The sequence below is a fragment of the Penicillium citrinum genome (genome assembly GCF_028827155.1).
Source record: "Penicillium citrinum strain IBT 23319 chromosome Unknown utg000003l:1.0-4596430.0:1.0-4598250.0, whole genome shotgun sequence".
In the NCBI taxonomy this organism is placed as follows: domain Eukaryota; kingdom Fungi; phylum Ascomycota; class Eurotiomycetes; order Eurotiales; family Aspergillaceae; genus Penicillium; species Penicillium citrinum.
In genome coordinates, this window is record NW_026622688.1 from 559,391 (window position 1) to 575,534 (window position 16,144).

At 47.1% G+C, this 16,144-nt stretch overlaps 2 protein-coding genes across 2 annotated transcripts; both read right to left on the bottom strand.

The window, feature by feature from the left end:
* Positions 1-10,457: 10,457 nt before the first annotated feature.
* Positions 10,458-12,439, bottom strand: N7469_003478 (Iwr1 domain-containing protein; the record flags this gene model as incomplete). The annotated part of the gene is made up of 3 exons (XM_056642398.1): positions 10,458-10,684; positions 10,753-12,135; positions 12,373-12,439. 3 exons carry the CDS (start codon positions 12,437-12,439, stop codon positions 10,458-10,460), a joined length of 1,677 nt encoding a protein of 558 aa, XP_056501810.1.
* Positions 12,440-13,368: 929 nt separating this feature from the next.
* N7469_003479 (putative differentiation regulator (Nrd1)) lies at positions 13,369-15,871 on the bottom strand (the record flags this gene model as incomplete). The annotated part of the gene is made up of 2 exons (XM_056642399.1): positions 13,369-15,611; positions 15,664-15,871. The coding sequence occupies 2 exons, from the start codon at positions 15,869-15,871 to the stop codon at positions 13,369-13,371; spliced, it is 2,451 nt and encodes an 816-aa protein (XP_056501811.1).
* Between the last annotated feature and the right edge of the window lie 273 nt (positions 15,872-16,144).

Genomic DNA, 16,144 nt, shown 5'->3' on the forward strand with positions numbered 1-16,144 from the left:
TGTCCACCGGTCTTGCCCGGTCTCTTTCCATCATGGTGCATGAGTCCGTTCAGACCTCTCCACTCGAGAAACGCTGCGATGCATACTCCACCCGGATCAACCGAGCAAGGTCTACTTCAAGTAGGAGCCTTGTGATGTCAAACTGTGATCAGCCTTGCCGATCGCCTGCAGTGGCCACAACGGCTACCAGATTTTCTTCACGGCAGAGAATTATTTCTTATACATAGTACACTTTGGCATACACTTTGGCAAGTATACTCATAACCTGATTCGTATCTATACAGGTAGACAACACAACACAACACGGGGATACTTACTCAAGTAGTACTAAACAAGGATCAATATATCATCTACTTCAATCCACCGAATGTTAGAAGTACAATGGAGTCAGTCTAGTAAAGTTAGGTCGTTCTCTCCAACGAGTGATGTCTCGTAACCGCGCACTTCCAACACTTGCATCCACATTGAACAAGGGTGGCAACGCAATCCTTTTCCCCCTAAGATACTCCGTACATATTACAGAATATGTATATTCTCCATTCTTTTTTTTTACTAGGGTGTTTAATCTAGTGTACTACTTTTTTGATTTATTATTATTATTATTATTATTTTCTTTGTCTGCACGGCTAGTGTAGAAACTGATCCCGGTACCGTGCAGATCAGATCAACAAGCCCGGGGCTAAACCCGTCTTTTTCCCCTCCTCATCCCCTTCTCCTCCCTGTTCCATCTCCTCAAAGAGGGTCCATCTAATGTAATTCCAATTTCCCCCATGCCAATCATCATCTTCGATCCGGCGTTAGTCGCGTAGCCGCAGCTACCACCAATCACGTGAAGCGCGGGTCCTCGGAGCCTGCACGGCCCTCATTTCCACACTTTTTTCTCCATTTGGCTGCCTCCATTGCTCGGATGAATCGTGTAATACTCCGCGGAGGATGCGAATATGATGGCTAGTTCGATCCATAGTAAGAGAGATCATTACATTACTATTCACATTTCAAGGGTTTGGCAACTGGGGAAAGGAGAATGTAGTTTTCTGGAACGACTCATCTCGCAAATTACTCCCAGCCACTCCGGCGAAAGACCCCGGTCTTATCGTCGCATTCACCGGTTGTTAGCGAGTCATGTCGTGCATGTTGCCTTCCGATCCTAGCTTGTCTAATGGCCAGTCATTGCCCAGAAGCTACAGATGACCAGGGTCCAACGTGGCAGCGAACCAGCCATAATGAAGCAAAATCCCCATTATTTACTAGCTGTCAACCAATCCCAGCTCAGTAGCCTCATGCGACTTCGTGATGGGCTGAAAAGCCACAGGGGCAAAGAAAAAAAAAAAAAGGTAAAAAAAAAGAAGAAGCAGATGTGTCGATTTTCGTTGATCGATCCCTTTCTTCCCGTTTCATTCATTCAGTCGATTTCTTGCGCTAGTTGATTCTCTTCGTTCTCGAGGATCCGATCCGCGTCTTCATTTTCCTCATATCGACATATCAACCTTGGAATAATGCTATCTGGATAATTCCTTGGCCCTCGATCACCATGCATGGCAAGGATTTGGAATCCTTTGCCTCTGCATTTGGCTCGACTAGGTAAGGGCGGAGGTGGTTGCATGTACGCCTCACACAGGCTGTGCTCTCAAATCGTTCTTCTCCAACCTTGTCACGACGCTATGGTCGACGCCATTTTTGCCCGAGCCATCCACTAGCGATAGCCGCCGTCTGCAAAGTTTCGTAATATTACTAGCACCAACAGCTTATGGTTTGTTTGTATTTCTCGGATACGCAATAGTGCAGTGGTTATGTACTTTTCCCCCCTGTATACTGGCATATGGTGTGTACATCAAGTGCTAGTTACATCGTTGCAAATGCTGAAATGTTTCAGTTGCAAATAGAATCAGTTGTTGTAATTATAGAATTGAACTGCATTATGAACTCTTGACCGGAAGAAGTCTGACTATTTCCTAGTAGACGAAGCGCAGGCGAGATACGGAGTTAATGTTTTTCCCCTTTTACATCTCCCATCACAGTAACCACCAGGAACAAATCAACGACCAGTCCAAAATTGGAAACGGAAAAAATAGAACGCGCGCGCAACAGAAATGATTCTTTGCAGTCAGTTGTCGTTACAGTGCACACCGCATGCGTTGAATCCCTGTAGAAATTGTTGCGCAGTCACTGCGCTCTGCACGGCGTGCGCATCAGTGGGACCGGCACAGTCAATTTGAAGCTACGTCTCCATCGTCTCCATACAGAGTAGTGCCTCCTCCGGTTTAAACAAGCGAGATACGACCTAGACTTAGAATGAGGAGCTGGAGGAGGGGCCACAGCCGAACTGCGCTAATATTTACTCCGTAGCCCCTCTTTCATTCTACGTAGCCTTAGTCTTTCTCCACAAGGAGAGGATGGGGGTTTGATGCACATGCTACTATCATGATCATCATGGTCGAGACCGGGGTGCGAAATTACACGGCAGGGGGTCTCGGATGGGAAATTTGAAGGGCTTTGCGGGGATACAAGGTTGGGAAGAAGTATGCAATTCTCTGACTGTATCTTCATCTCATCTTCTTGCTCTTTGTTTAATAACAATCTGAACAAATCCATAATGCAAAGGGTGCCTTGTGAACGCTAGAGGGCCCCGAACTGCGCCGAACTGTCAAATTGAAGAGTACGCGTGGCCGTTAGAGAGTAAGCGCTGCGACAAGAAGCTAATACTAGCTAACTGACTAGGGTAGATTATCACTGGACACTGATCTGCCGCGAGTCTGAGCTTTGGCCAGAACGTGGTTACCTGGAAGATCAGGGTTAGTGTTGGTGTTAGTGTGAGGTGGTCGTATTAGTGTGGTACAGATCTACTTACTTGTATACAGGTACACGCGATCCACATTGTGCCATCTGCATTTCCATACAGGGTCGTTACTCCGCTCTGTACAGTACGGTATAATGTTGTTGATCATTGTTAGGGTTGATACTAGTTGCCTTTTACATTCAGACCAGTTGTTCGCACGGCTGAGCCCTGCATGCTTTGCATTCTGAAATAGTCCGAGCCAACAAGCGTGTGGAAGGTCGTTGCGATGCACTACAACGCAATATACATCATACGAAGTAACATGTAAAAAGTCACCATGGATGTCCACACCAAGACACCACCACTATTGGAGGAGATTCAAGCCTAACTACTTCGTATTGAGGGCCAATCAGTGAAGGCAGCTTTGATTGCTAACCGATTTTGAAGTGAAATTAATTGCCCCGTCTCCCCCTGTGGAGCAAAGACACCGGCCGAATAACGGACCCGATGCTATACCAATAGCTTTGTAAATTTTCAGCCGCATAGCAGTTGTGCAGAAGCGCTCTTTGGCTTTGTGTTATGTATCACCCTGTAATTTATACGGTGTAGCCAGGGTTAACGGTAATATACAAGGCTGGAGCCCCCATTTGCTATTATACAGCATTGACTCCACCCAGTGGAGTCATTACTTCGCACTTCTTTCTTTCTCCGGAGTAGTCGGCTGGCGGAGCCATGTGGCTCCTCTGCAGCTTTGAATCTCGAATCCTGTACTCCGTAGCGATCGCTAAAGATATGATTATGTTTCTGCTCGAAGTAGACTTGCAGAAACCTTACGGAGTACACACGCATATACATAGCAGACATGATCTGCTTCAGATTTGGTGTTTGGCCGTATTAGCATCGTATGAGCGGTGCAGAAATGTACTAATGTGCCGCGTCGCTATCCTTAGTCACTACATAGTACGATACATGTTCACAAGCGATATCCACGCACGCTACGAAGCTGTGTAGATTAGCTAGAGAGATATTGGTCATCATGAATAATGTGGATTGCGGAGAATGCCCAAGGAGGTGTCTTGACGCGAGATGAGACTTGTTGAGTCTGATCACCGTCCTAAGCTCGCACTTATGGCTGTGTCTAACTTGAATCAGCCTTGGCCAGAACATGTCGAGATGGTATTTCGCCCATGCACAACGCCCTGCTGTTTTCAATAGCTTCTGGAAGGATCGTCGAAAGGAGAAAAGTCAGTTTAAAGCGTGTTTTAGTTGCGCGACGTTTTCCATAACGGTAGCAATGAATGTCACATGCAATAAGCGACACAATAAAAACTCTTCAACCACGCCTCGAAAATAAGAATAATAGTAATTACGATAGCAAGAATAACAAGGCTACGTAAGAGAGATGCTGGTCTCTTTGACCACTGTTCTACGGAGTACATCTCAAGTGATCTACAGGACCTTCAACTGATATCAGAGACAAGACTACCAATCAAAGTGCTTACGGCGACCGGACGAGTTTTCCACCGTCAACAATGGAGTATGTACACACGCATTACCGGTAGAGTATGGCCGGTAATTTTTGGCCTTGACTGGCCCCCATATTTCTGCTCGGCTTCAAAAATTCTTCCTAAGGCAAGGGATTGCGGAGCCTGTACGCCCGTACTCCGTAGTAAGATCTAACCTCCCGCTTTTCTTTGGATCTAATTTCCCATTCTCAACCAATGCCATTGGACGCCTATTTGGACGATCTTCTTCACGGCCTGGTGGCGGAGTTCAGCTTGGACCAACCCGTATTCCGTCAATCTTCTGAAGAGGCAATGGTCTTTCACAGATGAACCTAAATCTTCGCACTGAGTGAAAGTTTTTCAAAGGGTGAATAACGAAATGGTTGACGACCCGGATAATAGTGTCAAAAGTACACTCGCCACAGATCGTATACGGAAGGAGTTAAAACAAAGAATAGAAATAGAGTACTATGCCAAATATGTAATATGTAAAAATAAAGAGAATAGAGCTATCGCACACATTTACTCTTTCTGGAAAAAGGTTAATGTGCGTCGTACTAGTCAACGGTAAGCCGGTATTTATTCGGCAATATTGGCCTCACGAGGTCTATACTGCATCTGTATTACCACATTCATCTGATTTAAAATATAATTGAGTTTCGCGAGAAGGATAAAGGGGGGGGTCCAGTCTCCAGGAAGTGGATATTCTAACGCCACTGCTATTGTCTTACGCTAATGGCGTGTGTCTAGCGCGCAAGTAAACTTCCGCTGAAAAGTGAAAATGACCTTCTTTTGTTTCTTCTTTTCGAGGAAGGCAAAGTTAAAGAATGCGGCCAATTCTGCAATGACATGATGACTTGCAGATGGCAGTCTATGAGTTTGTAGTCTCATATTTTGTAAAAGGTCTGACTTTTTTTTTTCATATGAAGGGGTAGAGTTAGGGCAAAAGGTGGACACGTGGATTGTAACTGATTATAGAAGAAGCTCGAATCATGCCCTGTGACAGTGGTACTACGAGGCGCGTTCACTCTTCCGAATATGACAAATTAGATGCTCGTGCAAGATCGTCATCTCCTTGCGCGGCTGGGGCTGAAGGATCGGGGCAATGATGAAAATTCATGAACATTATGAAAGGGGCTGTGGTGGTACTGCATGCGGCAATACTACTATAGTAGTGAAGGGATTGATCTTAGTCTCTCTATAGTATATACTAGTACGGAGTAGATAATATGATACTCATTCTCTGTACGGAGTATTTGATCCATGTATCAGCCCCGAGCCCAAGTCTCTTTGAACGATTATCCCATCCAGGCTAACCCGCAGCTACACTATTTGCTTTTGGTGTCAGATGAACCATGATCGGCTTATTCCACGCCCCACTAACTGCCGCCACATTTCAGAAATTGCGAATTGTGGATAATTGATGAAGTGCCTCGGGGTTTGTACGGAGTACTGCTATGCATACTCCGTACTCCATGCACGAGAGAATATCATGCACATAGTCCGTTTGCTGCCGCTTACTTTTAGAATTTGCGAAGGATGGCCTGACTAGCACCAGAAAAGCATACTACTCCGTGCTCCATATAACTATAGAACCGGGTTGAAGTACTCCGTACTTGCACACAGAGTAAACTGCGTAAGCTACTAAATAATAATTAGAGACCAACACTCGGGCCTCCTGCTCGCCCGTTTTCTTGCAGTGAAAATTGCCTGCAATCTCATGATCTGAGAATAGAATGGTGGCACACGGAGGCGTTGGCAGGATCTCTATGTTGCAAATAATGCGCCTCTCGCCTAGTCCTTTCTTGCTACATTGTACACCACTCATATCCGTAGACACAAGTTCGCACACTAACATCATCCCTCATATTTGAGTCTTGCATGCTCTATACTTGATACAAGTAAACAGTAACTGGGTACAAGGATCGTTGTTTGGTCCGTTGCAGTTGCTGTCCGCCATTTGTCGATTAGCAAAGGCGGGGATTTTGTGAAACAACGATCCGAGATCCTGCAGGTCAGCCTTGAATTTTGACAAAGGGTTTTTCTTTTCTTAATCTCGATATTGGTGGCCTGAGGTAAGGCCAAGGATATACGAGCAGTTTGAACGAGGGGGTGCTGCAGATGAAGCCCAAAATGGTCAAGGTACAGCTATGCAATTCAACAAATTAATGAGATGAAAGGAAAGGTGCGCTGATCGGGAGGTCTGTGGAATCTGTGACGCTGCAATGTGATACACTCAACTAGCGAATGATCTCTCTTACATTGTGTTGGTTTTTGGTTGTAGTTCCGGTGACGGCTTATTACTGTTTGCTTGTTTGATATTCAACAACTCCGACCGAGCCGAGATGTCACATTCCTAGAGTCCAGAAAGTTGAAGGATAATATAATAAGCAAATTACTGTTCTTCGTAGTGCCTGCGGTACATAAAACGTGAATGGCTACATCCATTATCATGAGCGACCGAGGCCACCCTCCATGATGAGAAACGTTGGGACATCCGGTGCAAGGTAGAGAATTTTAAATATTGATCTGATCTCGAGGCCAATCAGCATGTACACAGGCACTGACGACAGAATCGAACCAAAACTAATGCTTCAACTATCACACCGCGAGCCTGTCACCCGGGTCGGTGCCGAGCAGTAGTGTTAGGCTAGCATGGATGACATGAGAGGACATGCACACCCTCTCTCACCGTTGGAGATAACAGGCAGAAATTACTCCGTAGAGGTCTCAGAGAATGATATTTGAGGTAACAGAGGGCCCGTGGGGAGTTTACTGAGAAACATCATGAATGGGATGTCGTATCTGACGATTGTGTATCGGCCATTCGGCTTTCACCTCGCATTTGAAAACTTAGCACATTCCTCAGAAAGAAATACCAAAAATTCAAAATAGTCATGACAGGTGCTAGAGACAAAAGCTATTCCTAGAGAAGTAGGCGATACGTGGATTCTTCACGGAGCGAACTGCCCAATCTCCGCGGTCGAGAATTGTCTCCACTGTAATACGAGTTCAAAATTTTGCCTTTTTACACTCTTTGAATGACCAGATTGTTTTCAAATTTATTTTTGTTTCTTACAGTCTCTGGTTCGCCCCCAATGGACCCCGTAAAATTACCGCGGTCCACTGAGCGGAGACTTCAATAGATTCGGTGATCTCCGTAGGCGGCAGAGACAATTCATGAGGCCATTATAGACCTCTGATCATGATGAACCGTGTCTAAGACGATCATGACGGAGTACGGAGTATTCAACCCCTTGTTGATCTCCGTGGGGCGCCGCCTGACGACATCTTCTTGCTGGTGGATTTAATGGCAGTTGATAAGTACGAGGCTGCGTCGGCTATGCATCTTCGTACGGATTGGATTAGCGGTACATGATACTGTAATAACCGCTAGGGCAGAATACTGTTTACAGAATACGGTTTATGTATTCATACAATGGATGCGAGCAAGCCTAACTGAGGAAATGTTAATACCTGGAATATCTAGTCTGCGAACAAAAGAAGTTTATAGAGTACTACGTACTACCGAGGTAGTTGATAGTTGACTAGTAAAAGCAATTGAACTAAATTGTAAAGACACCAAACACGGATTTCTAATCAATTTCATTCATCTCTTACTAGTGCTGTACAAAACAAGGTATCATACCGTCAACTAGTTATGTACTCCGTACTCCATACCTGTCCCTGTGTTCCATAATTATACTCCATATCAAAAATCACCATCGCCAAACTAAATAATCTAGCAGAAGCCGAGGTCGCAACAGTGTACGGAGTACGGAGTAATGCAGTAGTATCAAGAGTGGACAGCATCAACCAAGCTGATACGTTCAGCGCGAAACAGCAGAGCCTCATCCAGTGCTTTTTTCTTCGCACTAAGTCCCCCTCTGCAGGAATAGTAGCCCGCTAAATCAGTGACTAAATTAGTCCGATTCGCGAGATGCGGTCGAAGTTTAGTGCTATGTACGACTTAAGCCCTGATTGCTTCTTCACGGTGCGGAGGCGATTAAATTGTGGAATCGACGCTGTGGATGGTTATTGGAGATTGGGTACGGGGTGGCCAAATTTCGATTTTTTTTTTCACTCCAAGGCTGTAGAAGACGAGTCTACTATGTAAGTAAAAATGATGAAAAGGCCAGTCAAGGTGTGACACTAGTCGTGGACTGGACAAGCATTCCGGGTTCGACATCCGTTCATCTCCGTTGAGTATGTAGTGTATATGCACCTCATCGGTGTAGAGCGGAGTACACGGAGACTGGGCCAACATCCCAACACTTGTTGCTTTGCATATGGTTTCATTTTTGGCCTTGTTTGCTCAGAAAAATTTCTGCATCTCATGTCTAGTGTGGAGATGGAAAGGCATGATGGAGGGGTTTTAAACTAAGAGATGCGAATTCTTCTGCCTGGAGACATGTAACTATTCCAGGGTCTGAACCGGGGTAACAAAACGAAGTACTATTCTCCTGCAGCGACATGACGTAGGTATTGATAGGAGACGTGCAATTATTCTATTCTAGTACTGCATATATCTATCTGCAGACACGGATGAAGTTCATACATGTAACTACGCACTATAAAAATCTGCAAGATATCGCATGAACAAACAAAAAACCTTGAACACGAGCGAGCTGATCTGGTCCAGACAAGTCTACTGCAACTAATGCCAACTAATATCTCACTTATTCATGCTTCTACTAGACTATTAAAAGACACAGACATCATCTACCAGCACTAAGTATGCGTTTACTGTCTAGATGACGCGACCTAGCTTACTTGCTTACCCTTATACTTTCACCGGTGCACTCCACTCGACCTGTACATAATAGCTAATAGCTAATAAGAATAAGCACTTACACTAAAAGTAAATTCTCGCTGCGACTTTCTCGCTTCCATCATCCCGTGCTCGGATCGCTAGATAGATCGGTTGCATTGTGCATGCGTAGAAAACCCTCGGAATACAAGTACGCAGTCTACTTTGTACCTTGTAGATAGGAGGAAGACAGGCAAATACCAGTCTGAGGCTGTTGGTTTTCATTTTATTTCTTCCTTTTTAGTTTTCTTTCAACAAAGTGTGGGTGGGCCGAATGTTTCTAGAGCTGCAGGAGATATTCATAATTTAAAGCCTCATTTGGAAGGTGACCTTTTTACGAATAAGATTCATTTTAGACTGTTGGTTTAAGGAAAGTTTGTTTCGGCACTTGCGGGGATAATCGGCATTTGCTGGTTGATTTCAAAGTCAAAACTCTTTAATCGTATCTCTTTGTCTATACAACTCGGTGTTGTATACATCCTGTACCTAAGTAGTAAAGGCTATTTCAGTATGAGCTTCCCTTTCCGCTTACCCCCCCCTCCTAAACGATAAGCTTCTGTCTTCACGGCAGATTATCTTTCCACCCATCATGAACCCAACCCAACCCAGATGAACTTTCTTTCTTTGTCTCTTTGAGCTTTGATCCTTGATATTTCATCTTGGCATCAAACGGCTCGTCATGCCTTGTCAGCACCGACAATACCCGACAACATAACCCCGCATGCTGCCAGCCCCACGATAGACAAGGTATGGGTGAGTCTGAGCATCGCAGTCGTTCCCGAGGCTAATGAAATCTCCGACATTCGAGCATAGACAGCGAGAGAGAAAAAAAAAAACATGGCCCAAAGCGTCCTTGGTTACGGGATGATCCGGTGATCAGAGAACGGCGAGCACAATGCCATTGGGTCATTGAACCTAATCCGAAACACTGATGATCCCAACACTTTCCAAAGAAATCGCATTGGTGGGTGGTCTATAACGTGGTCGACGTTGACTCGATATCAAGGAAATAGAGAATCCGAATATCCAAGATTGGAAGGACTCTCAGTCGATGACTAATGCTGGACAAGGATCACGCAGCAGCCACGGCGTTTATGCAAGAGACATGCGCCAAAAATGACTGGCACTTCATTGCCCGGTAGTATCGCAATGAAGTATCGCGGTGGACGGATGGCGCCGAGACGAAAAGGAAAGAAAAAAAGCCTTGACAGGGTTGCATTGGTCTTCAATAATCCTTGTTCATATTGCTGCACGTTGCACACCATCACAACCAAGCCACCCCCGAGCACAGCCAACAAGTTGGGCAATACATGACTCTTTCAGGGCTACTTTCACCAATCTACTTCTTTTTTGATTAGATCCCCAATCAATAACTTTCCTCGTCGGAATCCACGTGTCCTCCATAACGTTGTCGATAGCCAAAAGCAGAGCCGTACCGGGCACCATTCTCACTGCCAGAGTCATCGATATCAAACTCTTCGTCGTCAGATACGCCATGGCTTCGGTATTTCCCGTAAATGGCAGTGGGATCATCATCCTCATCTGATGACGAGAGTTCCTCGTCCGGGTAGTCGTTGGCAGGGTTATTTTCGGCTGAAACGGGAACAAGTTAGTCAATAGTCGTGAATATAGGGAATGCTAAAGCGTAATATCAAGCTTACCATTTGAGTCTGCATCTTCGCTATCCCATTCCTCTTCATCATCTTCGATGAAATTTTCCCAGTACTCTTCATCCTCCGCTGTAATAACAATGATACCCACACCAGCACGGGATGCCTCCAGATCCTTCATTTGCTGATCCGACTCTAGCTCAGCTAATGGGTTCGTAAGAATATCGGTTTCAGCCAACGGCCGTCGAATATATACATCGTAGACGTAATCCTCATCATTTTCATCCACAGCCTGATCATCCACCTCATTCTGCGCGGGCTCTTCGGGCCGTGAAGCTGACGCACGGCGCTCCTTCGGCAATCGTGGCTGATACTTCAAAGAGGAAGCCGCCGGTGAGGCAAACTGAGAATAATCAGTCCTAGGCGCTTGCACCTTTGGCTGACCAGCAGGAGACGTCACAGAACCAGGTCCAGGGCTAGGACCAGAACGAACATCAACCTCGTCATGAGAATCAAGCTCCATATCATTCTCCAATTCCAAAGCGACCTTTTCAAATTCTCTCGCCAACCGCTCCGATTCTTCATCCCAAGACTGACTCGAATGTGCCTTTGCAGATTTCTCCAAAGTCTCAGAAAGAAGATGTTGCTTCGCCGCAGAAACAGCAGTCTTCCTCTCCTCGCGCCATTTCTTCTCAGCCTGGTTAACAACAGGTCTTTTACGCGGCTTAACAGGTGTCGATGAGAGATCTTTAGCCAGCTCATTCACAGCGATATCCTGCTTTTCGTTGAAACTCGCTTGTTGCCCTACTAAATCCGCAACCATCGACGCTTTTCGCGAGTGCTGAGTACGTTGTAATTGTTCAACAAGAACTGCAACACCAGGTGAGCCTTCAGCACGACGTTTCTGAATTCCACTAGCACTCCGCAATCCCAACACCGCGGCTGGAGAACTCGTTCTAGAAATTTGAAATCGACGAACTGAAGCCGCGCGACTTGATTGTGTTGCCGCGGTACTGGACTCAGAGCCCGAGACCGGATTTGAGCCACCTTGATCAGCATCGCTGGGTGATTTTGTCAAAGCCGTGGATGTAGACGAAGACTGTGGTATGGGTTTATCTATAGCAAGCTTGCGTTTCTCCTCTGCTTCTTTCAGCTCTGCTGCACGGCGCTGTGCAACGCGGATTTCTGCTCCTGGCGATGTTGCTCGGACTTGCGGAACTCCGGTGGATGAGATGGGTTGCGGTGCACGTCTGTTCACGTGCAGGCTACTCACGGAGCGTGGGCTGCGGAGAAGTCTCTGTGCCGCGGGGTGAGATGGTGTCGATGGGTCTGAAGTCGAGGTGTCATTTTCCAGATCACTCGCTTTTATGGGAACCCTTTGGAAGACAAAATCTGTGAAACGGCGCTTCGTTTGGTGGAGTGCGGATTGGATATCTGGGATGAATATTAGTCATGGAGGTTCGATGGTCGTAAATGTATTTAATTTGAAGAATTGGCCATTGTGGTAGAATCTCAATGCTTTATATAGAGGGGGATCGAACTGATCGGGATTTTATGCATCTTTCTTTTTTTTCGAATTCCTTCACGCTGCAAGACCATTGTGGGGGTGTAGATCGTGGGGTAGAAAAAAAAATAGCACCGCAGAACAGCTCAGCAATGGGGTGTACATACACAACGTCTCGACAGGCTCTTCCTCGCGTCGCCGTTTGATATTGATTTGCTCTGGCGGAAGGGCCATTTTGGAAGTTGATGGTGGAAATGTATAGAAGTTTGGGGACGGAAAAGTTGAAGATGGACGAGCCCACGAGGAGACAAGTTGGAGCACGTGATATGGGATGGAGAAAAATTAAAGAAATGAGATGAAAAGGAATGTTTTACGGAATTTATGAGATGGAATAATCAATTTCAAGCTCGTGGATATGATTGATTAATTTTATGATATTCGAGTACATTGCAAGACGAGTAGACCACCGTTCCGTCGACTCATTCATTCTTCCCCGGGAACTTTCCACTATGGAATTACACATCTGCAGGCCGACTACTCCCAAACCAACAGGGATAGATAAGCAAAGGCTGGGTATTTTCAACTGGATCGTACCACCCAATTCAATCTGCATAAGAGCAGAAACATCCAAAAGGGTAAAAGTAGTGGTAAAAAGTGAAACCAAAAGAGAAGGTTGGTCAAGGGAGACCCGAGGGACCGATTTCTCAAAATAGTGAAATCGCAAGCCCAAAAGGATAAAATAAGGATAAAGGAGAAGGGGGAAAAAGAATCAGAACATAGCCAGCTAGCAATACAAAGTGGTAATCAAAGAAGGGATTAAAGGGAGTAGAAGGGTCATCGGCGGTGGAGATATACTTGAACACAAGGGGTTGTAATCCAAGACAATCACAAAAAGGGGAGGTAAAACAAAATCAGAAGGGGAAAATAAAAGAAAAGGGCTTTGAAGAGAATGTCAAAGAGCGAGAAAAAGAGAAGAAAAAAAGACCAAGATATTAAGACCAATACAAGAAGCGAAGTCAAATGCAAACATGGCGTGGCAATCAAGATAAATTATGTGTAAAAAATGAAAGAAGAAAAAGAGAAGAGAAAATGCCATTAAGAATGTCCCAAGGGTAAATGAGTCGAATTATGCATATTCAAGAAGCGAGGGGGGTTCATATGCTTCATTTGGCACCAATCTCCTCTTCGGCCCAGCCAGGCAGCGAGTTCTCGTTCTGGATAGCAAGTCCGAATCCAGAATGGTTCAGCCCACCAAGGGCTGACGAGAAACTAGAGAAACTACCCTGGGGTTGGTGAGTGGTGCCGGTGCGAATGTGACCGCTCTGTCCAGAGACGGGTCCGAATGGCTCCTGCGAGAACGAGGGTAGGCTGACGGCACGAGAGTGAGAGGCACGAGGGACGCTCAGACTGCTAGTGCTGGCAGTAGCATGGTGACCAGGACCAGAGCCAGATCCCACGCTGAGGTAGCCATTGGTGGATTGCTTATGCTGGTGCAGCGAGGAATCAATGTTTCCATTAGAGAGGTCGCCATTGCTGGAGCTGTTGTACAAAGATTGCTGCGGTGCCTGAGATTGGGCTTGCAGACCGGCCAAAGCCATGGGGTCACGGAGACCGTTCTCTTGATCCTGGGACTGCTGAGCGGACATCTGGTTCAAGTACATGGTCAGAGGGTTGTTGGAGCCCACATTCAGCACACCAGAGGGAGAGGACACGTTCTGTAATGGGTGACGCTGTTGTCCATTTTGGGAACCCGTAGATCCCGGGGCAGGTGAGAGCGCAGGGCGGGTTGGGCTCGACTGCGAGCCGGACTGGCTGAGAGGTTGCTGGAATCCATTGATGGCCGGAGTAGGGGACTGAGGCCCTTCAAGACCTTGTCCGTTACGGCCTTGTTGCGAGTTAGAGTGGTTACCAGCCTGGCGCGGCGGGTTACCGCAGCGATCCTTTCCAAAGTTGATCTTGAAGCGGCGGTAATCCTCACGGTTACGCATACCCTCAATCGCCTTGATAGCATTGGCAATGTTGGTGAAGTTGACGAAAGCGCAGCTCTTCTCACGCAGAGTGTTGACCAATTCGATCTCTCCGTATTCCGAAAAGTCCTGACGCAGACGTTCCTCAGTCCAAGCCTCGTCCAAGTTTCCAATATAGACATTTCGGGATGCGCCGCCGCTCACTGCCAGCGCAATTGCTGGTGGAAGAGGTCCAGAGTGCTTACCCCAGCCGATCTTCAATCGTCGGTTGTGGATCATGAGACCCTGGAGGTTGCTCAGGGCATAGAAGGAGGCGGCCGAGGTTGGGTCGATGAACGTGACAAAGCAGATGTGCTTATCAGGGATGTAGCGGATGTGATGCAAAAGACCCCCACGCACGACATTGCAAATCTCCTCGATTGTGGTTTCAGGGTGGATGTTTCCAAGGTAGATGGTGCGGTTGCCCAAGTTGTTGACGCCGCCAGCCGTGGTCGCAACAGCAGCCGCAGCCACGGACTGCTGAGCGAGGGCGTTGGAAATTAAATCGCGATCGGCCGAGTTTAGAACATGCGCATAGCCGGGCGCAATGCCGAGGAACTGCGCAGCGTTCTGCTGTTGGGTCTTGGAGACGTAGGCGCATCGGTCCTTACCATAGAAAACGCGCTTTGGGGCTTGCCATTGAGCTTCCTGGGGCAGTTGTGTGACAGCCTTCATAGCATTACTGATCGAGAGGAAGTGGACAAAGCCAATTGCCTTTTCCTTCACAATCTTGACGGTGTCAATGGCACCAAATTTGCCAAGTTCCTCGCGCAAATTGTCCTCTGTCGTTTCCTCCGGGAGGTTGCCTAGGTAAACATTACGCGACGCACCAGACTGCTGAACCGCCAGGGCGACGGAGGTCGGCACCTGCGAAGGTTTACCCCAGCCAACCTTGATATCATTTCCCTTAATCGCCAACTTTTTCAAGATGGCATCGGAGTGGAAGTGGTTGGCAGAGCTGCTGTCCAAGAAAGAAATAAAAGCACAGTTCTTATCGGGCAGTAGACGCACCGACTCGATCTGGCCGCTGCGCACATGGTTTAGAATTTCCTCGGCGCTGGTCTCAGCCGGGATATTTCCTAAATAGACTGTACGACTGGTCCCGGACAACATTCCGGGTGACACTGATGCTGCCGGGCTGCCCAGAGCCGCGTTGCCGAGGCCGCCCATTCCGTTGATCGGGGACTGGGGTCCTCCCAGCAGGTGCGACGCGCCCAAGCCGTCCGTTGAAATCATTCCGGGGTACATTCCGGGGTTCTGCATCCCCTGGGTCGGGCTGCCGAGCTGGTTCTGATGGTTCTGCGCGTGACCATTGGCATTGGCCTGAGGGAAGCCACCAAAGTTGGCAAATTGAGGAGAGGTAAATGCCGAGGGAGTTCCTGGTTGGAAGGGACTTCCTACTAGCAACTGCGAAGGTAGGAGGGGGGGTGTAGTTCATATCGAAGCCCGCACCGGAAGACATATCGGCGTTTTGACCGGCAGCAGCGGTGTTGATAGCAGGGATATTGGCGCGACGGGCGTTGCGATTCGAGAAACCTTGGTTGGGGTTGTTGGAATGATACGCGCCGTGCGAGAAGCCGGTATCACCGTTCAGAGGATAATTAGAGCCAGGAGAGATCAGACGCGAACTATTGATGCTAGAGGCATCCGAAGTTTGCATGGCGAGGCGAAATCACTCTCAGGGGTGGGGTTAGGGATGGTGGGAATGGAATCGTCCCAGGTTGGGAGAAACCAAAGCCAGGGGGTGAAGATAGATATTCAACGAGCGTAGTCCAAGGGGACTTGGCCGAGACTCAGTTAATATCTAATCACCATTCAGGGATAGGCCTTTCTCTCTCTATCTGCCTCCTTCTCTTGCTATTCCTCTCTCTCCCTCACGTTTTCTCTGTTTGTATTCCTCGAACTATTTCTTGTTCTCTCCGCAACACGACCA